The sequence below is a fragment of the Haliotis rubra genome, unplaced genomic scaffold (genome assembly GCF_003918875.1).
Source record: "Haliotis rubra isolate DU_JTF1 unplaced genomic scaffold, ASM391887v1 Scf578, whole genome shotgun sequence".
In the NCBI taxonomy this organism is placed as follows: Eukaryota; Metazoa; Mollusca; class Gastropoda; order Lepetellida; family Haliotidae; genus Haliotis; species Haliotis rubra.
Window position 1 is genome coordinate 78,924 of NW_025767277.1, and position 25,711 is coordinate 104,634.

At 43.0% G+C, this 25,711-nt stretch overlaps 1 protein-coding gene across 2 annotated transcripts; it reads right to left on the minus strand.

Moving 5' to 3' along the window:
- Positions 1–9,941: 9,941 nt before the first annotated feature.
- Positions 9,942–24,900, minus strand: LOC124254619 (beta-1,3-galactosyl-O-glycosyl-glycoprotein beta-1,6-N-acetylglucosaminyltransferase 4-like). 2 transcript variants are annotated; one of them, XM_046688454.1, is made up of 5 exons: positions 24,768–24,900; positions 24,154–24,249; positions 16,652–17,362; positions 15,117–15,349; positions 9,942–10,437 (listed from the first exon to the last, which is right to left on the minus strand). In XM_046688454.1, exons 3-5 carry the CDS (start codon positions 17,356–17,358, stop codon positions 10,127–10,129), a joined length of 1,251 nt encoding a protein of 416 aa, XP_046544410.1. In that variant the 5' UTR covers positions 17,359–17,362; positions 24,154–24,249; positions 24,768–24,900; the 3' UTR covers positions 9,942–10,126. The 2 variants fall into 2 exon arrangements, with proteins under 2 accessions (XP_046544410.1, XP_046544411.1); XM_046688455.1 differs by lacking the exon at positions 24,154–24,249.
- Positions 24,901–25,711: the final 811 nt, after the last annotated feature.

A 25,711-nucleotide genomic window follows, 5' to 3' on the forward strand; every position in this document is an offset into this window, starting at 1 on the left:
CCGTTGTCGAACACCTGGCTGTCCCTTTCTCTGCACTCCTCCCTCGTAACAAATAGTGAATTGTGTCAATATTTTAAGATTGTTAAACAACTTTTTTATTTTTAGGACAAAAATTCTGCAATTCTGTGGGTATGATGTTTTGATTATGATCAGCGTTTCATTGAGTATTTTATGTTTATTAGTTTTCGAGTTAGATTGCAATTCATCGGTCCGCTTATGAGCCAAACGGACTATACCTGTGCTGAGCCTTTCTCGCACACCTGGCCGTTCCTCTCTCTCCTCTCCTCCCTCAGAGTCAGCGAACCGGGAAGCGTTATCGGATCAAGATTTTGGCTCCTAAAGCAGTACCATTCCTGCAAGCTATGCATGTATGGCTTTAATAGTCGACCCACGACAACACTAGGCATCATAGGGCCAGGATTGTCACGGAATTCATTTGGCAGCAGGGTGTAGAGCGAATGGAGTGGCCAGCATGCTCGCCAGACCTCAACCCAATTGAGCATGCCTGGGATGAACTCAGTCGATGTGTGTACACACGACTCACCCAGCACCAGTGGATCTTCCACGACTCCGCAGAGCTCTAGTAGAGGAATGGAATGCGATTTCGCAAGTTTTCTTTCTGAGCTAAATAAGGAGCATGAGAACAAGGCGCACCTGTGTCTTGGACGCGCGAGGAGGGTACACAAGATATTGACTGACCGAGTGCTTCATGTTTGTCATTTTCATTTTGGGGGGTTAGTCTATACAGCTGTTTGCTAGTGCTGTTTGAACTTTTTGTCTGTATGTCACGATATGTCGCCTTTGTCAACACATTAAACATTATGATGACACTCTTAGTTCTATTATTTCTAAGAAACGTTTCTTTACATGTGCTATATATATCATTTGACCATTTATTAATGACCCCTAGTATATATGCGTCTGCTTACAACCGACTGTGGCAATGGTAAGTCTGGCACATCACTCATTCTTCCTCTTGGCTGGTCACCTGCTACAGGACTGTCACAATGCTGTGATTGGGAGGTGTTCTGGACACAATCGCTTGTTTGAATTGATGTCAGCAGGTGTAGCTTGAACCGAGGAAAAATGTGTGAAGAGTTACTGCTTTAAGCCGCATCAGCCATATATTACAGCTATTCACGGCGAGGATTAGGGGCAGTTGTGTCAGAAGCTGGTTGATATTTCCGACTTTGTCGTAACAGTTATCTTAATCTCGGAACATATATGTATATCAATGCCTGTCAGAACATGATACCATTTAAATGGTATTCCATCCCGTCTAGTGCTGTGTTATCTCAAATTTCACCGTTTTTAAGAGAAAATACGGTAATTTGTGTGCAATAGATTAGTGTCGGTGGGGGAAATATTGGTTTTAAATATGCAAAGCGTAATATCGTTTCGTAACGTTTATCCATGCTAATAATATTCATATATGTTGCAGTTTAAACAATGCTTCAGAAAAAATGGGATCGGTCTACAGACAAAAATACCTGTCCAAAAAAGTCCCCGTTACAAAATAACAATTATATATAAGACAGTACAGTAATAGTTAAGATAAATGTAGATTTACATGTAACAAAAAACTGTAGACGATTACATTATCTTATTTTTAATTTTTTTTGTAAACACGATGTACGGCTTTTCTATTGGACGTGAGGTGGGGGAAACTGACGCCCAGACGCCTCGCACGAGATGTGACCCCAGGCCCTGAATGTCATCCAATACATTCCTGGGAAAACCTTTCGTTGGAATTCCTTCGTGGGAAAACCCTTCGTGGGAAAACCCTTTGTGAAAAAACCCTTCGTGGGAATTCCTTAGATCGTATTCCGTATATTCTGTTCATATCTTGCTCTTGAAAGCAATGTGACAAAATATAAAATAGTTTGGTGTCATTTGCTTTCGAAACTGTTATGGTAAGAACACGGTTCGACCGTACATGAAACATCAAAAAGTATAAAATTAATAGATGTGTTTTGTGTTATCGTGTGTTAGACGTCAACCCCCAAATGGAGAGAAAAAAATAAAACAGAGCGCGAAAATAATTTTTGTATAATTCAGGGCTGCAAAGAGGATTATGTTGTGTGTTGGATGATCAAGCATCTTTTGTGGAAATACGTCTGTTAGTTGTCGTCTTCTTAGTAAACATTTTATGGAAAATACACATTTGTTATGTCGTCGACGGTAAGTTAAAGATGCTTAGACAGTTTCAACATCATCGATTGACTGACGCCTCAAGCTGAACCATATATGGACCGAAGCACACCAGGATGTAAATTTGATCACCATGTCAAGGATGTAGGTATGTATATCAGTCCATTCCGGATGCACCGATACAAAATATCTCCGCCAAAGGCCGGTCACGACGGTTCGTTGTTGTTACACAAAGGCGCCGGAGTAGCCTAGTGGCGGACCGTTCTCTCCTCACGACGAATACTCGGGTTCGATTCCCACATGGGTACAATGTGTAAAGCTCTTTTCTGGTGCTCTGGGAGAAGGGAGATCTCTCACGCTGAGTGAACGGAGATCCCCCACCCTAGTGAACGAAGATCTCTCACCTTGGTGCATGGAGATCCCCCACCCTAGTGAACGAAGATCTCTCACCTTGGTGCATGGAGATCCCCCACCCTAGTGAACGAAGATCTCTCACCTTGGTGCACGGAGATCCCCCACCCTAATGAACGAAGATCTCTCACCTTGGTGCATGGAGATCCCCCACCCTAGTGAACGGAGATCTCTCACCTTGGTGCACGGAGATCCCCCACCCAAATGAACGGAGATCTCTCACCTTGGTTCACGGAGATCTCCCACCCTAGTGAACGAAGATCTCTCACCTTGGTGCATGGAGATCCCCCACCCTAATGGACGAAGATCTCTCAACTTGGTGCACGGAGATCCCCCACCCTCGTGAACGAAGATCTCTCACCTTGGTGCATGGAGATCCCCCACCCTAATGAACGAAGATCTCTCAACTTGGTGCATGGAGATCCCCCACCCTAATGAACGAAGATCTCTCAACTTGGTGCACGGAGATCCCCCACCCTAGTGAACGAAGATCTCTCACCTTGGTGCACGGAGATCTCCCACCCAGGTGGTTGGAATCTCCCATCCCGGGAGAATCGAGATCTATCACCCGGGTGAACGGAGATCTCACACCCGGGTGAACGGAGATCTTTCACCCAGGTGAACTGAGATCTCAGCCCCGGGTGAACGGAGATCTCTCACCCGGATGAACGGAGATCTTTCACCCAGGTCAACGAAGTTTTCTCACCCTGGGAGATGGGAGATCTCTCACCCCGGGAGAAGGGAAATCTCTCACCCAGGTGAACGGAGATCTCTCACTCGGGGAGAAGGGAAATCTCTCACCCAGGTCAACGGAGATAACTCAGCACGATTGCAAGCTTATACCATATAGTCTCCCTACCGTCTTGCAGTTGATTCATTGGATGACTGTTCCCATAATATACTGAGTCAAAAAAGAAACTTCACAAAATGTAATTCGAAAAATAATGAATAATGTTTCTCTGATGATACATCTAAGCATCCCAAATGGGATCCCTATCTTTCGACTCTAGAAAAACGTTAGCAAAACCCACTCAAACCCATCCATTCGTCGTGCAAATGACGTTAGTGCCAAATCAGGTTTTTGCACGTGCAGTCGATCACGTGATCTTCGCATCGAAGTTTCCTTCATATGCACGTGTTTGCATTGGCCTCAAGAATTGAAAAAACACTTTTAAACCACAGTTCTAACGGTACTTGAAATGCCACGATTGTCAAATGGGCAACGCGAACGTGCCGTTGGCATATTGCAAGCGGGAAGATCAGTTATTGACGTCGCAAGAGCAATGGGATGCAGCCGTCGTACTGTGTATGACTTGCGAGGTCGTCTACAACAAACTGGCACCACTTCTGATCGCCCAAGGTCGGGTCGTCCACGTGTGACGTCACGAGCAGAAGTCAAATCGTCTTACGTCACCAACGTGACTGTCGACTGTTCTCACAGACCATTCGAAATCGGTTGCGGGCTGCCAATCTCCATTCTCGACGTCCATATCGTGGGCCAATATTGACGCCGTTTCACCAACGTCAACGTCTGCTGTGGGCCCAACGTCACCTCCGATGGACCCAGAGAGACTGGAATCGAGTCGTCTTTAGCGATGAATCCAGGTTTACCCTCAGATTCGCGGACAGCAGGCATAGAGTCTGGAGACAACGTCGTGAACGGTATGCCCAATGTTGTGTACAGGAAGTCGACAGATTCGGGGGCGGAAGTTGCATGGTGTGGGGTGCTTTCTGTGGGAACAACCGTTCCCGACTTCTGGTCATCCGTGGAAACCTCACAGCTGCTGCTTACCACGACCAGGTGCTCACCCCTGAACTCGTTCCTTTCATGGCGGCTCATGGCCTAGGTCTACAGTTCCAGCATGATAATGCTCGGCCGCATACCGCGATGTTGACACGAAATTTCCTTCAAAACGCTGGAATCAACGTCATGGACTGGCCATCGAGATCCCCTGACCTTAATCCAGTAGAGCACGTTTGGGATGCACTTGGGAGAAGGCTTCGTGGTCTTAGGAACCAACCTCAGCATTTGCAGGAACTTGGCGCTGCCTTGCAAGAGCAATGGCGCAGAATCCCCAACCACGTGTTCATAAGCATCAGGCAGTCGATGAGGAAAACGGTGTTTGGCAGTGGTGAATGCGCGGGGCGGCCATACACGATACTGAACTGAGAAATTTCGCATTTTATTCTTGTGACTTGACATTCTGTATACCGGCGGTGTAGCCTAATGGAACTGATTATGGCACTGTCAGTGTATCGAGTACATCACACAGATCTCAGCAATGAAATAATAATAACAATTTAACCATCTTACCATCTCTTGTTCTTTTATAGTGCCCTGAAGAAAGAATGTGAAGTTTCTTTTTTGACTCAGTATATTTTATCATGATCATAATTTTATGTTTCTGGTACTTTTGGGGTTGATGCCCGTGATGTCTGCGATTTGAACCCCTATTGTCAGGACGAGACAGTCACGAATACGACCCACTCACCTTCCACAATGTAATGGAAGTCTGGAAGTTTAGTAAACTGACATTTAGTCCCAGACACAGTTTTCTTATTCAAATATGTAACAGAAATATTGTTCTATACATTTTTGAGCTGAGGCAATGTAGACTTGCACAGTCATTCTAGATTTGAGCAGGACTGCTATTAATTTATTCCTTTGTGTACCCTTCTGACAAGTGTAGATTGGCATGGCACCCTCTTAAACGGTACTTAACCATTCGTTGCTTCCACAGTAGGTGTAGATCCCAGTCAGCGCCCGCCAGTAGACCGGAGTAGAGGCTATTTTCTGACATAAGGGACCGTTCATGGTTTATGGCTAGCGGGGTGATGATGATTTGTATGGAAAAGCATCACAATATGAATGCGTTTATCAATGTGTTGATGTACAAAATTGGTGACAACCCCTCTCTCTTCTTCTAGTATTGCTGATTGTTGCCATGGTGACTAGGCTCTTGGTCACAAGAAGATTTCAGTGCAGTTTAATGCAAACTCATAAAATATAAACATTTGGCCACATAAAAATATATTCTTGTTTCGCATCACTTTTTTTAAAAACCAAAATATATGGGTCCGGCGCCGGATTTCATTTTTACATTTTATTTTATGTCCCAAACCCCTTGATTTCTGTAGAATTTTACACCTTTTCTCCGATAGAAAATCAAAACACTTCTCAGTGTGAAATATTCATGCACATTTTCAGAGTCAAAGTTGCTTTTCTCTAGTGTGAAGAATATCAAAAAAAAATCCTAGGGTCAGGTCGAATTTGTGGGTCGGGCGGTAATGAGAAACAACAATATTGTTATCTATGGCCGGGCAGCAGTTCATGGTATCTTGCATGTCGTGATATTTTATACAAAGGGACATAACTCTTCTGTAACTAAGTGACATTGTAGAAACTCAAAGAAGGGCACATAAAATATCCAGCTATGATTAAACTTAAGTCCACATCATAACGCTGTATTTTAAATTAGAAAAACATTTTGGTACAATTAAAAGAAAAAAATATTTGTTGAAAACACATTCTAACATAAATATTATCAGCGTTTCACCTTATATTTCCAATGTATATTTTTAAATACGGTTTAAGAATCCCAATGGGATTTTTGTACTGAATAGGCCATTGTCGTATTTTCGCAAAAACATTCATTAATAAAGGATGGGTCTTCTCGGAGGTTACGGAATGAGGCGAGTGGTGACGAATGTCCTGATTTAGGAAACGAAGGTGAAAATAACAAAGGAGCAGTTTTCGCTTTGGGCGTGGTTGCATTTTTGCCAATCTCCGCGGCTTTGCATGGTGTTTTTGCTGAAGAACTGTTATGGCGGTGACCCTCTCAAGGAGCAGTTCTTGAATGTAAATAGTAAACGCTTTGCTGTCGTTAGAAATAAAAACAACCATTAGAAGAATAAAAAATATATTGATACATTCTTTATTTTTTACTTGAATACATTTTTTAATGTAATAAAAAAATCTGGCCAGGAAAATTGTCAAGGATATTTTATCCCATTAGCATATGATGCACTCCTCCACCAAGCACAATCAACCGTCTAACATCCCCTCCTGTCTAAACTACACCCTTGCATTTGTACAACTCTGACACACACACACGCACGCACGGACACACACACATATATACATATATCCATGCATATATGTGTATGTGTGTGTGTATATATATATGTATATTATAACACACACATCCCCTCCTCTTCATATTACATTCCAGTTTGACTAGGGTACAATAATTTGTAACGAAATTTTTGTCAACATTGTAGTTCCATCTTCTATAATGCCACTAAAATAAGTTATCCTTGGAGTTATGGCAGTTCATGCCATCAAGTCCCTGTCTCGTCTTGAGACGAGCACATCCTCTCAAGTAATCGCTCACCTTCCTGATGTGATGAGATAAACAAATCATCCGCCCTCCCGTCCTGTCTGCAGCAGCCACAACTGTCCTTCATCCAGCTTACAGAAAACGCCCCACAGAACGCATCCGACATAATAGGAAGATGAAGTCAACCTCCATTTATCATCCAAAACTGTGTTCCACAGGAGATATCGCTTGTGTGAGATCAGACGATATCTCCTAGGAGATATCGTTTTGACAGTAGATTTTGCACAATGCCCTGACAATGCTATGACGTCATGAACTTGATGACGTCACAATGCTATGACATCGCTGCACTGCAAATCTAATGGCAGTACTGTGTTCAGAGATGTACATTTTTCATTGAAAACTAATGAAGAATGATTTTGGATGATAAAATAGAATCTCACCCTCGTGTCTTCTGATATCAAATATATCAACACTCGTTGATAAAAGTAAAAATATCCTCGGCAAGCCTCGGATATTTGTTACTTTATCAACTCGTGGTGATATATTTGATATCAAAAGACACTCGGGTGAGATTCTCTATATATGTCATCAATGAACGTCACATCTCTCTCAGCATCACCCTCAACCATCCTCCTCCTTTACAAGTGAGTGAGTTTAATTTTACGCCGCACTCAGCAATATTCCAGCTATATGGCGGCAGTCTGTAAATAATCGAGTCTGGACCAAACAATCCAGTGATCAACAGCATGAGCATCGATCTACGCCATTGGGATACGATGACATATGGTTACCAAGTCAGCGAACCTGCCACCCTTTCCCGTTAGTCGCCTCTTACGACAAGCATGGGATCTTCACGGGTTCTCTTCTTTACGAGCTGCCCAGACTACCGCCAAAACAAACTAGATACCGCAACTAAGACAACTTACTCCATCAGCAACCACGCCCAAGAAGGATACACACTCTGCCACCAACAGGACAGTTGTCAACCTCACAACAAGTCACTTACCAATAATAAAGAATCAATGGTCTGAAATTTGACCCTACACACTTTCATGAATTAACTCGGACATATTCATCGCCAACAATGAGAAAGGTCTGCAGCAACTTGCATCCTTTAGAAAGGTTGATTAGCTCTGACACCAAATCAACAACATTCTTCACCAACTGTGAGAGAAGCCCTCAAACAACTAAAACAAGACATCGTTGTCTCAGACAAGCACCACTTCCACTCCATGGTAGACAACCTGCTAGATGACGCCACAACCTACAAAAAGATGAAGAAAGACCCCAATGCTAAGCTAGTTCGTCAGCATAAAGCCACTCTCCAAACACTGTGTGATAAATCTCTCCATGAATCTAAACTTCAGTATTCCACCCTCAACCACCCTATCCCTGAGCAACGGTCAACATACATACGAATCACTGCTAGTCCAAAATGTGTGTTCTACAATACTGCCCTAAACCTCACCCAAGTACTCTCCCCGTTAGATAAATCTGCGAATTCTTTTATCAATTGATTTCTGAAGCTAAATTCCTGACATTACCAATCCTGGCCACATCATCATGTACCCAGGGAAGAAGCCCTGCTACACCTCAACAACCAACACTATCCGCATCAAATTCACCATGGAGACAGAGCAGAACAACCAACTACCTTTCCTTGACGTTCTTGTGTTTCATGCCTCGTTTTAAGTTCAGAACACTGTGTACAGAAGACCTTCTCAGAGCCAGTGCACCCACTACCACTCCAAACATACTCCCGACAGCGAATCAGCCATCTTTGATCACATCAAATCAAACCCCCGTTTCCAAATGAACTGGACTGACATAAGCATTCTGGCGAACAATTAAACTGACTTCACCAAACACAAACTCAACCAAGCCATTCACACAAGACGCCAAAAAGCCCATCATCAACCGACATTCCTTCTAAAATGTCCCTTTGATTAGTACACCTCTGGCCTCCACATCAACTCACTGACTTTAGCAACTTAATCCTATACTGCCAGCCAATTACGTTAATTATGTTGTTTTTGTTACACACAATATATATACATCCTCTTCATATTACAGCCGCGTGCGGAATACACAATACGTGCACGTAAAATCTCAAAACATTATCTAATCGCATTCCTGCTTGACAAGACCCGTGAAGATCCGGGGTAGAATAGGTCTTCAGCAAACCATTCTTGTCATACAAGGCGACTATGCTTGTCGTAAAAGGCGACTAACGGGATCGGGTGGTCAGGCTCGCTGACTTGGTTGACACATGTCATCGGTTCCCAATTGCGCAGTTCGATGCTCATGCTGTTGATCACTGGATTGTCACTCACTCACTCCTGCTTGACAAAGGTACAAGAATCTGTATCGAAACATCGTACTTACAAAATATACGACGTTGTTACCCATAAAATGTGTCAATATTGTCTTTCAGAAACACCAAGAATACTACACATAAATTTTTTGGACCCCGAAGAATAAACGCGGGAGACTCAGAATTTCATTTCTGTGACAAATATTCTAACACATTTCATGGGATTTCGTTAAAAATAATACTGAACAATTGACAAAGTATCAAGAAGGTATAAATGCATACACTCAAAAATGAACAATCACAATAAGGAGATAAAATCACAAGTGCGTGAATTTCAATTACAATTACCTTCAGACTCCCTTCTAACAGAAGTATCTCAAACAGACATCGACGGGGTGGCCACCCTAGAATGTCCTCATAGTCATGTCTTATATCCTTGTCATGCGATAAATTGGGCAAATTTGGACTGGCCCCTAGTCATGTCTTGCTCACATTACCTGTATGTCCACATCTGTCAACCGAGCCAGCGATGTAGTAGCGTACTGTTTATCTCACTCCATCATAATCCATCATTCCGAATGACGGGCCGTGAAGAACGGGGTTAATATTGGTCTTTAGCAGCCCATGCTTGTCGTCAGAGGCAACTAACGGGGGAGGGTGGTCAGGCTCGCAGACTTGGTTGACACATGTCACCGTATCCCAGTTGCGTAGATCGATGCTCATGCCTTTGATCACTGGATTGTCTGGTCCAGACTCGATTGTTTACAGACCGCCGCCATATAGCTGGAATATTCATGAGTGCGGAATCTTGCTGTAAACATATTGGTGTAGATTGTCAGGTGTCACACACCGACACTGACAAGTGTACCACAGTGACGAACGAATACGTGATTGTGAACCTACTCTCTCACCGAGATATCTGATTGAGAACAAAGTCCAGCTTGGAGTAGAAGGAAGTGTCGTACTCCCGGTGTCCAGCCAGTTCCAGTCTTGTCTGCTGGTAGTACCACTCCTCCAGACACGACAATCCAGCGGGTTGGAAATCCTCCTCGAATTTGTTGGCGAACAGATGTCTCTCCGTGGTCAGCTGGGCGAAGTCGCCCGCCCCCAGCACACAGATCTCCCTCAGGTACTTGCCTTGGCAATCGTCTTTGTAAGCCAGTATGCCGTGATCCCAGTTCTTATATCGAGCAAGGAATGGTTCAAGGCGAGGAGCAGCTGCAAATACACGGAGGCAAGGTAAGTACGTGATTTATGGTCTATGTATTTGTGAGCGCGCGTGTGTGCGTGTGTGTGTCTTGTTTGTTTATTGTTGGTGTTTGTTTTTTGTTTGTTTGTTGTTGTTATTTTTTGTTTGTTTTTGGTGGTGGTGGTGTAATGGGGTTGGTTTGGGTTAGAGAGGGGTTGGGGTCACGGGACTCTGAAATTGCTTTCAAACCCGATTTTGGGTAGTTTAGTAGAGACTTACCCTTAAGAGCCCGTGATCTGTTATAGTGGGGGTGATGTTATGTGGCAGTAATACATTGTGCCTGTTGACGTTCAGTACGGGCAGTGGTATGCTTTATATCAATACTGGACCCTATTCAGACAGAGTTCTGTATTGGACAACTCTCCTCTGAAGCAGTGATCATTATGGGAAGATCTGGTAGCTTTTTCTTTGATACATCAGGGGAGCTAACTCTTGCCTCTCGTCCCACATTGCAAGATGAGCATTATGTCCAATGATCATCATACCCTGGCTATTTTCTGCCTAGGCCTTTCTTGCAAGTTCGGATACTGTTGCTGCGAGGTAAATACTATCATCACTGTCTTTATCGATGTAATCCCTACTCTTGTATTACATTACCTTGGGTACCTGTGAAGATCCACGTTAAAATTAGAAGATAAAGCTACTCTGTTTTCAATTTTGCGGTCCTTTATCGTTGATTTAAGACCGCTAAATGTAATTTAAAAACCGAACGCGTCAAAGATGCTGCCGAGGTAGAAGTCTCCGATGTCAGACATGTTTGTTTACAAACAACAGGGTCAACGAGTTCGTTGTATTCATACGCAGTGAATCGGTCACTTTAATTAGCGGTCCTTAAACTGTCATTTAAGTACGGTTTTGATGAGCTCTCAGCCAATCAGAATCGAGTATCACACATTGTCGTGCTAGAATTGGTCTTTAGCAACCCATGCTTGTCGTAAGAGGCGACTTATGGATTGAGTGGTCAGTGTGTCATCGTATCCCAGTTACGTAGATCGATGCTCAGGCTGTTGGCCACTGGACTGTCTGGTCCAGATATTTACAGACATCCGCCATATTGCTTGGATATTGTGCTGCGTTAAACAACAAACAAACATACATTACCTTGCATTGGTTCTGCCGCTCTATTTCCTACTCACATAGTGATACTTTTGTATTGATTTGTATTGATCTGCCAACTTAGTTAATTTGAAAATATAATTGTTAATTACGGTAATTTTGTGTTGATTGTTGGATTCCTTGTAAACGTTCTAGTTTCAACTTTGGAGCCAACATACAACAGTGTTAACACTTCACCTTGAATGTCCCTGGGAGGTTAAAGTGTGGACACTTACCCTTGAATGTCCCTGGGAGGTTAAAGTGTGGACACTTTATCCTTGAATGTCCCCTTGAATGACACTTACCCTTGAATGGCCCTGAGAGGTTAAAGTGTGGACACTTACCCTTGAATGTCCCTGGGAGGTTAAAGTGTGGACACTTACCCTTGAATGTCCCTGGAACGTTAAAGTGTGGACACTTACCCTTGAATGTCCCTGGGAGGTTAAAGTGTGGACACTTTATCCTTGAATGTCCCTGGGAGGTTAAAGTGTAGACACTTACCCTTGAATGTCCCTTGGAGGTTAAAGTGTAGACACTTGCCCTTGAATGTCCCTGGGAGGTTAAAGTGTGGACACTTTATCCCCTTGAATGTCCCTGGGAGGTTAAAGTGTGGACACTTACCCTTGAATGTCCCTGAGGAGTGTGGACACTTTAGGTTAAAGTGTGGACACTTACCCTTGAATGTCCCTGGAAGGTTAAAGTGTGGACACTTACCCTTGAATGTCCCTGGAACGTTAAAGTGTGGACACTTGTCCCTGGGAGGTTAAAGTGTGGACACTTTATCCTTGAATGTCCCTGGGAGGTTAAAGTGTAGACACTTACCCTTGAATGTCCCTGGGAGGTTAAAGTGTGGACACTTACCCTTGAATGTCCCTGGGAGGTTAAAGTGTGGACACTTTATCCTTGAATGTCCCTGGGAGGTTAAAGTGTAGACTTTACCCTTACCCTTGAATGTCCCTGGGAGGTTAAAGTGTGGACACTTTACCCTTGAATGTCCCTGGGAGGTTAAAGTGTGGACACTTTATCCCTTGAATGTCCCTGGGAGGTTAAAGTGTGGACACTTTACCCTTGAATGTCCCTGGGAGGTTAAAGTGTGGACACTTACCCTTGAATGTCCCTGGGAGGTTAAAGTGAGGACACTTTACCCTTGAATGTCCCTGGGAGGTTAAAGTGTGGAGACTTTGAATGTCCTGGGAGGTTAAATGTCCCTTGGAGGAGGTTAAAGTGTGGAGGACACTTTACCCTTGAATGTCCCTGGGAGGTTAAAGTGTGGAGACTTACCCTTGAATGTCCCTGGGAGGTTAAAGTGAGGACACTTTACCCTTGAATGTCCCTGGGAGGTTAAAGTGTGGGGACTTACCCTTGAATGTCCCTGGGAGGTTAAAGTTGGATGTTGGGATGTTAAGGGTGGAGTGTAGTGTAACATAGTTGATGGCCACCTCTCCCGGTCAGTCCCAGGTCAAATCCATGGTCAGTCCCCTGAATGTGTCAACATGCAGCAAAGAACTGCTGTGAAGTAATCCACCACGATGACAATGGCACATTAACGTTTGGACACTACCTGTGACCGGTGATGAAACTAATCCATGGGGAATTAACACTGACGTTTCTGACATCTGTCCTGCTGGTTGCACAGCCTGTGGGATACAGATGGCTGAGCCATTAATATTACCAAGGGACTACATAAAGGAAGGCGGCCTGACAGAAAGCGGAGAACAGGACAGCAGCAGAGACAGCAACAACACCAGCTGGTCTCAGCAGACAGGCCAGGACTGCTCCAACCATCCGACTTCCAAGCCGCTGTTGATTTGACGAATAAACAAGAAATACTCCATCCTATCTCTTTGTCGTTCCTTACTTTGTTACAGTAGGCACTTACCCTTGAATGCCCTCAGTATCTTGAAATGGGGTGTGGACACTTACCCTTGAATGTCCATATGATCTTGAACTGGAGTGTAGACACATACCCTTGAATGTCCTCTGGATCTTGAGCTGGGTCGTAGACACCTACCCTTGAATGTCCTTAGGTCCTTGAGCTCGGGTGTAGACACCTACCCTTGAATGTCCATATGATCTTGAGCTCCGTCGTGGACACCTACCCTTGAATGTAAACACTTACCCTTGAATATCCTCATTATCTTGAACTGGGGTGTAGACACCTACCCTTGAATATCCTCAGTATCTTGAACTGGAGTATAGACACCTACCCTTGAATGTCCATATGATCTTGAACTGGGGTGTAGACACCTACCCTTGAATATCCTCAGTATCTTGAACTGGGGTGTAGACACTTACCCTTGAATATCCTCAGTATCTTGAACTGGAGTATAGACACTTACCCTTGAATATCCTCATTATCTTGAACTGGGGTGTAGACACTTACCCTTGAATATCCTCATTATCTTGAACTGGGGTGTAGACACACCCTTGAATGTTATGATCCTTGAATATACCCTTGAATATTATCTTGAACTGGAGTGTAGACACTTACCCTTGAATGTCCATATGATCTTGAACTGGGGTGTAGACACCTACCCTTGATATATCCTTGTATCTTGAACTGGAGTTACCTAACCCTTGAATATCCTCATTATCTTGAACTGGGGTGTAGAATATCCTCAGTATCTTGAACTGGAGTATAGACACTATCTTACCCTTGAATGTCCTTGAATATGATCTTGAACTGGGGTGTAGACACTTACCCTGGGGTGAATATCCTCAGTATCTTGAACTGGGGACCCTTACCCTTGAATATCCTAGACTTGAACTGGAGTGTAGACACCCTTGAATATCCTCAGTATCTTGAACTGGGGTGTAGACACTTACCCTTGAATATCCTCAGTATCTTGAATTGGAGTGTAGACACTTACCCTTGAATATCCTCAGTATCTTGAACTGGGGTGTAGACACTTACCCTTGAATATCCTCATTATCTTGAACTGGGGTGTAGTCACTTACCCTTATCCTTGAACTGGGGTGTAGACACCTACCCTTGTGTATCTTGAAGACAGTGTTACCCTTGAATATCCTCAGTATCTTGAACTGGACCCTTGAATATCCTCATTATCTTGAACACCTACCCTTTGAATGTCCCTATGATCTTGAACTGGGGTGTAGACACTTACCCTTGAATATCCTCATTATCTTGAACTGGGGTGTAGACACTTACCCTTGAATATCCTCATTATCTTGAACTGGAGTATAGACACCTACCCTTGAATGTCCCTATGATCTTGAACTGGGGTGTAGACACCTACCCTTGAATATCCTCATTATCTTGAACTGGGGTGTAGACACTTACCATTGAATATCCTCATTATCTTGAACTGGAGTATAGACACCTTGAATACCCTTGAATGTCCTTGAACTGGGAGTGTAGACACTTACCCATGATCTTGAACTGGGGTGTAGACACTTTACCCTTGAATATCCTCATTATCTTGAACTGGGGTGAAGATCTTGAACTAGACTTACCCTTGAATATCCTCATTATCTTGAACTGGGGTGGGCGTAGAATATCCTCATTATCTTGAACTGGGGCGTAGACACTTACCCCTGGATGTCCCTGAGATGTTGAGTTGTGGGCTGTAGTTGAGAGTTGGGAAGTATGTTTCGTCAGGTATTTCTGTGAGCCTTAGCCACTTCTGTAGATCCTTGGCTATAGGGTCGTTCACGGAGAAGTTGACAAAGTTCCTGTTGACAACGACGTGGACAGAACCGATGACAGGACGGAGACCGTGTGGAGCCGTGCCTGCTTTCCAGAAACGCCGTATGTTCTCATTGTATCTTGAAAAGAAATGTGTCAGTTACAGGATTAAATGCTGCTTTGAAAAGTAATTTCATATATTTTCCGGAGTGTCAGTTACGGTCGTAACTCAGGCTCCAAGTGACACAAGGCTAACAGAGTTGGGGATAATTTTAGTGAGACCTTTGCATCATATTACTTACAGTATTCACAGATAAATACGAAACAAGAAACACTAACATAATTACTAATATACCCGATCAATTACTACCCTGTCCCATCTCCCTCACAAGGCTTCTCCATCACCCCTCTCACTTGGCTGTTCCATCTCCCTCACTAGGCTTCTCCATCACCCCTCTCACCAGGCTGTCCCATCTCCCTCACTAGGCTTCTCCATCACCCCTCTCACCAGGCTGTCCCATCTCCCTCACTAGGCTTCTCCATCACCCCTCTCACCAGGCTGTCCCATCTCCCTCACCAGGCTTCTCCATCACCCCTCTCACCAGGCTGTCCCATCTCCCTCACCAGGCTTCTCCATCACCCCTCTTACTAGGCTGTCCCATCTCCCTCAATAGGCTTCTCCATCACCCCTCTCACCAGGCTGTCCCATCTCCCTCACAAGGCTTCTCCATCACCCCTCTCACCAGGCTGTGCCATCTCCCCCAATAGGCTACTCCATCACCCCTCTCACTAGGCTGTCCCATCTCCCTCAATAGGCTACCCCTCCTCTCCTCCAGCTAGGCTCATCACCAATTCACTAGGCCACCCCAATTCCCCAACCCATTCTCTCTAGGCTACCCATCTACCCGACCCCTCTCACTTGGCATGTGTAGTAAGTTCTTTGAAATCATGAACAAATTCAGAGCCTTCTTGTTTCTAATTGCTAATTCTTCTCACAGCAAACACAAGCATATGTTAATCCAAAGAACAGCTTGAATCATTTCTTTCTTTGAAGGTTTTAGCACCTACCAGTACTTTTATTCAAAATCGAATACCCTTTACCTTTAAACTAAAACCGTAACCCAAATTCGATAAATACGACGGCAATTAGCCCACAGGCTATGGAAATTGTCTAAAGCGGCAGTAAAAAGGCGAGGGCCTTTGTTGCCAAGGAATGTGCATGATCGCAAAATATTCGCGCAAAATGGAATATGGAGGCAGTGTCTTTCAAATAATGAAAAAAGTATTAAAAATAATACAAAAAGTACCCCAAACACTGGTCCACCCCTCCTCCCAATCCCAGTACTAGACTCCCCAGCTGCCCAACCAACTACTAGAATTCCCTATCTTCCCCAACCACTACACTACCCACCCAAGCGACCGGACGTCAGGATGATACAGACCTTGTTGTGGTGCCTGAGACGTCATTAGCTCCCCTGTACGCCTGGAGGATCTTGACGAGCTGGTAGTTGGTCTTGAGTGGAAACTCCTGGCCAGTCAAGTTGATGAAGTAGCGCCACTTCCGGTACTTCAAGAGGTCTTCCATGCATATCAGTTCCGGTTCAAGGACGGAGAATTTTCCCCATTTCACATTCACTTGTCGGGAAGACAAGAACACGTTGTCAAAACACGCCGCTAGGCGGCGCATATCTTCCAACATGGCCGTTGACTTTGTGTCAACATGGATGCAGTAGACATTGGACGGACGGTACACTGCCCTCAGAAGTCGCTCCACTTGATGACTGTTCTTATACACCAGGATACTGAAGGCAATGGGGAAATCTATCTCTTCGTCACTGACATTCAGAATGAACCTCTGTTTGAACGTTTCACATGACTGTATGGGCGGTAGAGCGCCACGGCTGGCTGGAACCTGTTTGAGCATGATGGCGTTGTATATCTCTGTCTTGTTGCCTAGTAACAACGCTGTACAGTTGACGTGGAAGGGGTGGGACGGAGTCGAGACGAACCCAAAAGCAGCGGCTTGTTTCATGGAGATGATCATGTTCCTCACGGTGTCCTCATTCCAATATATGGTGTTTGTGATGAAGTAACCAATGACGAAACTGATGCTGGCCAGGAGGCAGAGCTTCTTTAAGTGGCATCGCATGTCCCTGTAAAACACAAGCACACGTTGGACAAACGGATGGCATTGCCTCGGGGGACACGGCCCCGTCGCAGGGTTCTTAGCACGATGACCAGTGTACGTAGTTCGCATTTTTGGGGCCAGTTTTCGATGCTGCAGCATAAAACCGAGGGAATTTTGGTTTTAGGCCGTTTTTAGTAATATCACGGCGTAGGGCAACAGAGACAGTGCATTATACCGAACTGGGGAATTGAACCCAGACATTCCGTGTGAGATGCAAACACTCTGTCTACCCCAGCGTCATATTTGAAGCTTTCAGCATCACTGGTTCGAATGAGATAACCCCTCATACTAACAAGGGGAAAATGAACAAAGTTTTTGATAAATGTTTCTCGTTATTTGCGATTATAAACTATAAATAGTACACTAACCGATCATGTTCCACAATCTTAAACCTGCCATGGATCACAAGAAATAACCCTAATCGTACATAATCACAGACCAGTATCTCTGATGGTGCTGGTCAGATCGAGTTAACTGATGACCACACGCGTTCCACGTGTACAGTCGTGGCAACTGATCATGGAAAAAGGTATCTCTATATTAAACATTTCCAGGGTTGAGATCTCAGAAAACGACATAATTATGATCAATGAAGTGGCAGTTGACTTTATGCTAGGTGGATATGAAGTTCCTTGAATATCACGTGAAGTTTGGAAGACAAGATGCTAAAATCTGAACATCATGTGATAGTGTACTTTGGATGTTTATTGATTGTCGGAGGAATTCTTGAAATATGTTATAAACCACATCTATAGTCACAGTTAAACATCCTTGCTCTAGGAGTGTGTGAGTGAGTTTAGTTTTACGCCGCACTCAGCAATATTCCAGCTATATGGCGGCAGTCTGTAAATAATCGACTCTGGACCAGACAATCCAGTGATCAACGACATGACCATCGATCTGCGCAATTGGGAACCGATGACATGTGTCAACCAAGTCAGCGAGTCTGACAACCCGATCCCGTTAGTCGCCTCTTACGACAAGCATGGGTACTGAAGATCAATATCCTAACCCGGACCTTCACGGGTAGATTCTGAACTAGCTTCATCTGACGATGGAATAGTGACAAGACCCCTTATTCAATCAATTTATTCTGCTTAGATGGCCTTTCATCTTAAATAGCCCCAACCCATACCAATGCAACAAAACATACGCACACGCATACGCATACGCACACACAAAGCAAAACAAACGACAAATGCCAGAAAGAGTCTATATAGCGTGCAGGTTGAATTTTGAATCTTACAACAGTTGTCTAATTTAGAAGAAATTCAAACATACTGATATGGCCATGAACATCCAATAAGCATATCCGGGGCATGATTCGATCCATAATTACAGGATCCTGGCACGTTATACAAATTGGTAGGTCCTGAAAATAGGACATTTGGATAGAAATAGATAACTCCGTTTATACTGATTTAGACCCAGTTGACTCGGCGACTCAGAACCAGTGGGAATCTAGACTGGCCCAAATTCGAAAAACTCCAGGGCATAGGTTGGGATCACTCTCCACTATACCCTGGATGCATTCACGGCCGAGGATTTTATTTCCTCCCTTGGCTGGCTTTTTATCCAATCAGGTGTCTACGCTGGGAAGTTGAGCGAACCAATCACAACTCACTTTCGCTATTGCATTGTAGAAAGGGTTGGGCAGAAAGTTTGAGTACTTGCACCTCTAAGGTCGCAGCGATACAGAGTTAATGTGGCCCGTACAAGGAGGGAACGCATTTTATAACCCAAATCTCCCAGTAATATTAGTATTCGTAGTTTGGAACATAAATATATAGATCTGGGTAAGCATAAAATTTGTAATACAGGCTTTGCTGATCACAGCTCAGTTCATAATGTTGGAACAATGCAGCTGACGACAGCCGGCTCGGTAGTTTCATATCGGGGAAGTCTGTCGATATTTCAAGCCCGGTGTATTGTTGACGTTCAACAGCTGATGAAGATAGTGATTCACGTGAGCCAATTCCATGGTGCGCTAACTCTCTGCTTGCCTGACAACGTAGTCATGCGACATACTGACATCAGGAAATGAACAACAGTTGAGGTGGCAGTATCCATCAAGACGAGGTCACCCACTGCTGTACATGTGTTTATAAATACGATTTCAAGGTCTTCAGCACAAAACCTATTCCTAATGGATCTAACTTGTCTGCCAACGTCTATACCACCTTCTGTGCGCGTATTGAACAGCTGATATTGATTCAATGTAACTTGACAATGCTCACCCCGAGCTATGACTTATACAGAAACCAGTTGATATTGGCGACATACATTGTGTTGTCTATAATAGCAGTGGGAATGACCTACAACCATATCACGAGGTTCAAACATATATTGGCCCGGTAACACAATCTGGTTCAAAATTGATTCTCAGCAACCCTTGTTGTAAGAAGGAACTAATGTGATCGAGTGGTCGTTCTCACTTACTTGTTTGATGCATGCCATCGTATCCCACTTGCGAACATCGCTGCTCACAGTATCATGACCATGTTATGTGTAAGTCTTTTGTGTATATCATTTATATTACTAAACCGAGGCATGCATATTTGAATTAACATTATAGAATCAGCAAAATGTTCATATAAATGATATCTAGGAATATCTTTGAGTTGTTCATAAAAGTAGGCACGTAATATTTAAAACAATGCGTTTCTATCGTAATAGTTCTTCATCAAATATTCGTCTGTGATAAAGTTTAGACTAAATCTTCCCCGTGGCCTCAAGAAATTAGATGTTCCTCACTAAAGCATTTTGTCCACCTTAATGAGCTGTGACTCTACCGATCGCCTGCAAATACAAAATTAGTGAAATGTCCTTATATTTCCGATATGTTTCTGTTGGTTTGACTGTGACCCATGCCCACATGTTGATTTGGAAGGAGATACAAATGGCACACGTCTCACTGGATTGGCAAGTGTTTCTCTTAGTACAACTAAATATATACCAGACATGCGCAAAAGATTGGAATAATATTGTACAAATTCCTAATCATTTCCATCTCTGGAAATTTAATCGAAATGTGTCAGATCGATAGAACGTTTGAAATAATGTTTGAAATTGTAAACTGTCCAAATTATGCCAGATGGCATGACAGGCAGTCGGGCGCGTAGCAAGCCATTTTTTTCGTGTAAACCCGATAGGTTGCAAAGCTTTAAATTTAGATAGTATTGAGATAGCCTACCTTCATTTTTTATGAGGTGAGGTGAGGTGAAATTGGGTTTTACGTCGTGCTTGAGATATTTCGCTCATATGACGACGTGCATGCGTGTGTATGTGTATGTGCGGCTGCTTGTACTAGCCCAGACTGAAGCTGGTTTTATAGTGCTAGCCCACTGAGATACCATGCCGCAGTGAAGCATGAATACCCCACTCAGACACATTATACTGACTCGGAGCCGACCAGTCCTTGTTGTACCCATTAATGCCGAGCGCCAGGCAGGGACCAACAAGTACCATATTGTAACGTCTTTTGGTGTGACGCGGTCGGGGATCGAACCCGCGACCTTCCGCTCTCCGGGCAGACGCTCTAACCACTACACCACGGAGGCGGTCATATGTTTTTCTATTATTTTTATGAGACCTGAAGTGTTATTGTTTGACGTTACATGATTTAATAACTTCAAAATGTTGTTATCTTATCAATATTTTGAAATCATAAGGATAACTTAGAGTTGTCTACCATTGTTTGATTGAAATGTGACTCTCATGTGCAAATATGTTTTGACATTGTTTATCGTACGTTTACTGATACAATACCATGCATCGAGTATTTGTTTTTTTGTAAATGATTGTAAATATCGGCATATCAGTTATGATTCACATATAATCATGACTGTAACAAAACATTCACATACATATCGATGGAAAAAAATCATCAATGAAAGAATGCGCCTTTCAACTCTATGATATGAAGAATAACATGTTTACTGTAAATGGTGACTCTGTTTGTAATGCTTTGTTATCGAAGAATATTGTAGTCAATATAATGATTCATAGAGGGATTACCATTTTTATGTTGTTCTGATAACGTGTTTATAGGTAGTTTTTGCCATAATTAGACATTTTTTTGTCAAAAATCATGTGTAAGCCCGAGCTTTTTTTAATAATGGTAGCTACGCCCCTACCAGTTTATTCAGTGCTTGAGGCCCCGTGGTCCAGGGTGCACGTAGACTCATTGCATGGTGATGTGTGTTTCACAGCATATGATTACAGTCGGTGAGAATATCATTTTCTATAAAAGTGTCTTTTCAGAAAGATGGTTATAAACATCCCTGCTATTTCTTGTTGAGGTAAGATCTACAAGTTTCTGTATTAATGGCTATCGATGATAGTATATGGGTAACAACATCTCTCTGCTTGACTTATAGTAATGACACACTCATAAACATTTATATCCGTCCTCGATCTTCATGAAATTACATTTATCGCAGCTTAGGCATTTTGGATTATACGTTTTATTAAGGTTTCTAAGACGCCTAGCGGTTAGAACAATCAAAAAAAAATACATTATCAGACAATTAAGGTATAGTTTTTTGATGACGTAACAATTGAATGACGTTATCCCGTCACTGCGCCATTCTAGTGTGCCCCCCTCGTAATCGAACCATTTTACATTACGTCACAATGTAAGCGACGTCACGATGCATGTCAGTTGTCATCGCCTCGTACGGCCTCCTACAGTAAACTACACCGTTGCATCCAGTTTCTTGGTTTGCTGTTGCTTCACGCAGCTAACATCATGTGGAAACATTACGTTTATGTTTTACATCGGTTAAAATGTGTCATTTCGACTCACAAGTTTTCAGCGACACGGCAACGTTCGTAATGTTTACATTCCCACAATACAATTGTGGAATGTCGCTTGACTACTCAACTTCCTCTGGATGTACTGATCTAAACTTACGCTGGTAGTAGAAATGCAACGTTCATATTGCCCAATATGGTTTACGTTAATGACAGATGTAATTAAAATAATTCAGAGAAGGTAATTAATCCCAAAGCAAACCGTCATCAAACTGTTATCATTTGTTTTTTTCTGGTAACGTTCGTCTTAACGTAGTGGGCAGACACATCAATAGAACAGCGCGCCAGTTAGCGCTGTGCGAGGATTCTTAATTTAGGTCACCGACACCGTCGTTTGTTTTCTGCCTTAAATTAATCGTAATTATCTTTAGAAAGTATTAAAGTACATGGTGGTAGAGCGAAGTGTATTTCTTAAGTTTAAGCTGTATTTTTAAACCACGTGATAAATATCGGAATTTGACTGAATCCTCATAAGATATTTCTCCAAATTTTACAGAATGTACAATTTGGGTTCTAGTAATGATTTACATGATCCATAATTTCTCTGATACACAGAACTATTTTTTACACCAAGTTTGGACTTGGGCATCAATGCATCTGTCCAGAGCTACAGATAACTTTTTGGGTCATTGAGTTATGTACTCACTTGTGTTCATCTCAGTTCGGTATCCTAATTTTCCATTGAGTAACCAAATACATTGTACTCACCTCACTCAAACTCAATTGGGTATTTTGTCATTTTCCATTAATTGTAAAAAATATCAAAAGTTTAAATGTTAGTGTTTGTTATTTATGTTTGATCTGTAATATGAGAAACGATAGGAAAGACTGCAAGTTGCCAAGTTCAAGTCCTGAAACAGAACCTCTCAGTATACCTCAGTTATTTTTTGTATACACCGGTACGCAAGCTATGATTTGACATTTTTGTGTGTACGCATGTAAGATCACATCTATTGAGTATTTACAAAAATTCAAGCGTACTTGTACGCAATAGCCTTAATAGAAATTGAGTTTTTACATAAATATTTGCATAAATTACGCAGATACGCAGCTTACCTCTGGTATATTTCCAACTGCGGCGTAACTTCACCCTGACTCACACGAGTAAATATTTACCAGCAGTACGAGTGAACGACCAATGGAAATAATACACCTTTACATCCAGCGTACCTGTCACCTTGGCAACAAACAACTCGTTGCAATTCAACTCAACTCACCCTGGCAACAGCCGTCACGAATAATACGCTTAACCGCCCTTTAACGAGGGTGAACAGAAGGCTCGTTCCTTGACGAAGGCTCGTTCCTTGACGAAGGCTCGTTCCTTGACGAACATGGGACATAGGAACTCAGCGTACGGCTGATGCTATATCCATTCACAAATGTGTCACCGTGTATCAGTATCGAACATATCAACAGTATCAACAGTTCAACACCGAGCTAACTTTCAATGTAATACAGGTCACAGGAACCAGGTATCGTTATGTAGGTTAAACATAGACCATAGATCTACATACACGTCAAATATGACATGACAACAGATCTATATATATTATATATCATACATGACATATGTGTAGATCTATGGTCTATGTATAACATACATAACGATACCGGATTCCTGTGATACAGGTCTATTTTGAGACTGCTTTTCAAACGTTATACAAATACAGTCGGCACATGAGTGAAACACTTCACAGGGAGGATGTTTGACGTTGTGCGTGAGTGATTTATCACGCTGCACGTGCACGTCACTTTATGTAAATACACGGTATAGTAAAGCAATCAGTGAACTTTCATAGTGAAACAGGCCTCACATACGAAACAGGGAGAAATAATATCCCCGTTATAATGCTACACCCCATATCCAGTATCAAGGAATATTTTGTTTTCGGTTAAGATAATATGAGTCACTACTGCCACTGGGAACTGTCGGGTACCCACCTGGCTGCCAAGACTTTCCCCTCAGTCCGTCACTTCGTCTGCTCCATCGTCCCCGTGTTCTCGATTATACTGACCAGAACTCGGATACGACCAGGACTGTGATAAACAGTCCACAATTCCGTAAAAGCCTATTTACTGCAGTACTGCACGACGATCGGAATATGATTTTGTTGAAAATTACCATTTACATAATCCCATATTCCATTGTTGTTACAGCTACTGTCATTCATGCTAGTTTCCTCAACCGTTCAGTGTTGGTTTATTATTCACAGAGGTATCGTGTCTAGAACGCACCAAGACTTCATAGGCACACTATTCCTTCATGCTACAAGAAATATCTTCTCAATGATACGTTTCACTTTTCTTATTCCAAAATGTATGCGCCATCTGATACTTCCCATATATACGTGTGTACACGTAACCTATTGTATTAGGATTATGTCTCCTACCTCTATATACGTGTGTACACGTAACCTATTGTATTATGATTATGTCTCCTACCTCTATATACGTGTGTACACGTAACCTATTGTATTAGAATTATGCCTTCTGCATCTTTATACGTTTTGCACAGGCACCATACTATATTATGATAACATGTAAATGTTACTCACTCTGCCTCCGCCGATTAAACGCCGACAACTGAACAGCCTTCTCTGTTCTTTGAGGTGATAGCCAGTCGTGAGCGCTCTGCCAGAGACACCTAGAGACACAAACCTCCCTACGTCAACATCACGAAGTGTAAGATAGGAGCACTAAGCTTATGGCCGACTCGTAGTGTTGTGTTTAAATCCATTTAAATCGATTTTTTTATGACTACCACAGAAGTAGCGAATGCAATGTAGCCTACACTGTATTAGTTGAATGAATTGATCTCTATGCGCACGCACCATATGGGGGTCTGGTGACGTTCCTTTGTGTGAGTGTGTCACAGATACCAATGGTAGTACAGCATGTGCCCACGATTCTCAAGCACCTGCTTCCATGGCTATTCATATGCTATGTGTGAGAGAGAGAGAGAGAGAGAGAGAGAGAGAGAGAGAGAGAGAGAGAGAGAGAGAGAGAGAGAGAGAGAGAGAGAGAGAGAGAGAGAGAGAGAGAGAGAGAGAGAGAGAGAGAGAGAGAGAGAGAGAGAGAGAGAGAGAGAGAGAGAGAGAGACAGAGAGAGAGAGAGAGAGAGAGAGAGTTTTAGAGAGAGCCAGAGAGCCAGAGAGAGAGAGAGAGATTTGTTTATGTCAAAATTTAAAAACGATGCTTAAACATTAGGGGAATAGTGGGGGCTGGGGTGGGCGGTAGATGGGGGAGGGTGTCATTGATAGGATCGGCCCCTTAGCTGAGACAACATATGATCGTTGAACGCACAGTGACACTTTAAAACACTTACGTGGAATTACGACATAGCTATGTTGGTATTGCATAAATTCTGCACACCTGTTTTTGAGGAGTGACACGAGAGGGCGGGACTGAACGACATCCGTGGAATATTACTGTTGGGAAGTGGACTGAATGACATCGATATATTACAGATGGGGACTGGATTGTATGACATTAATGTAAT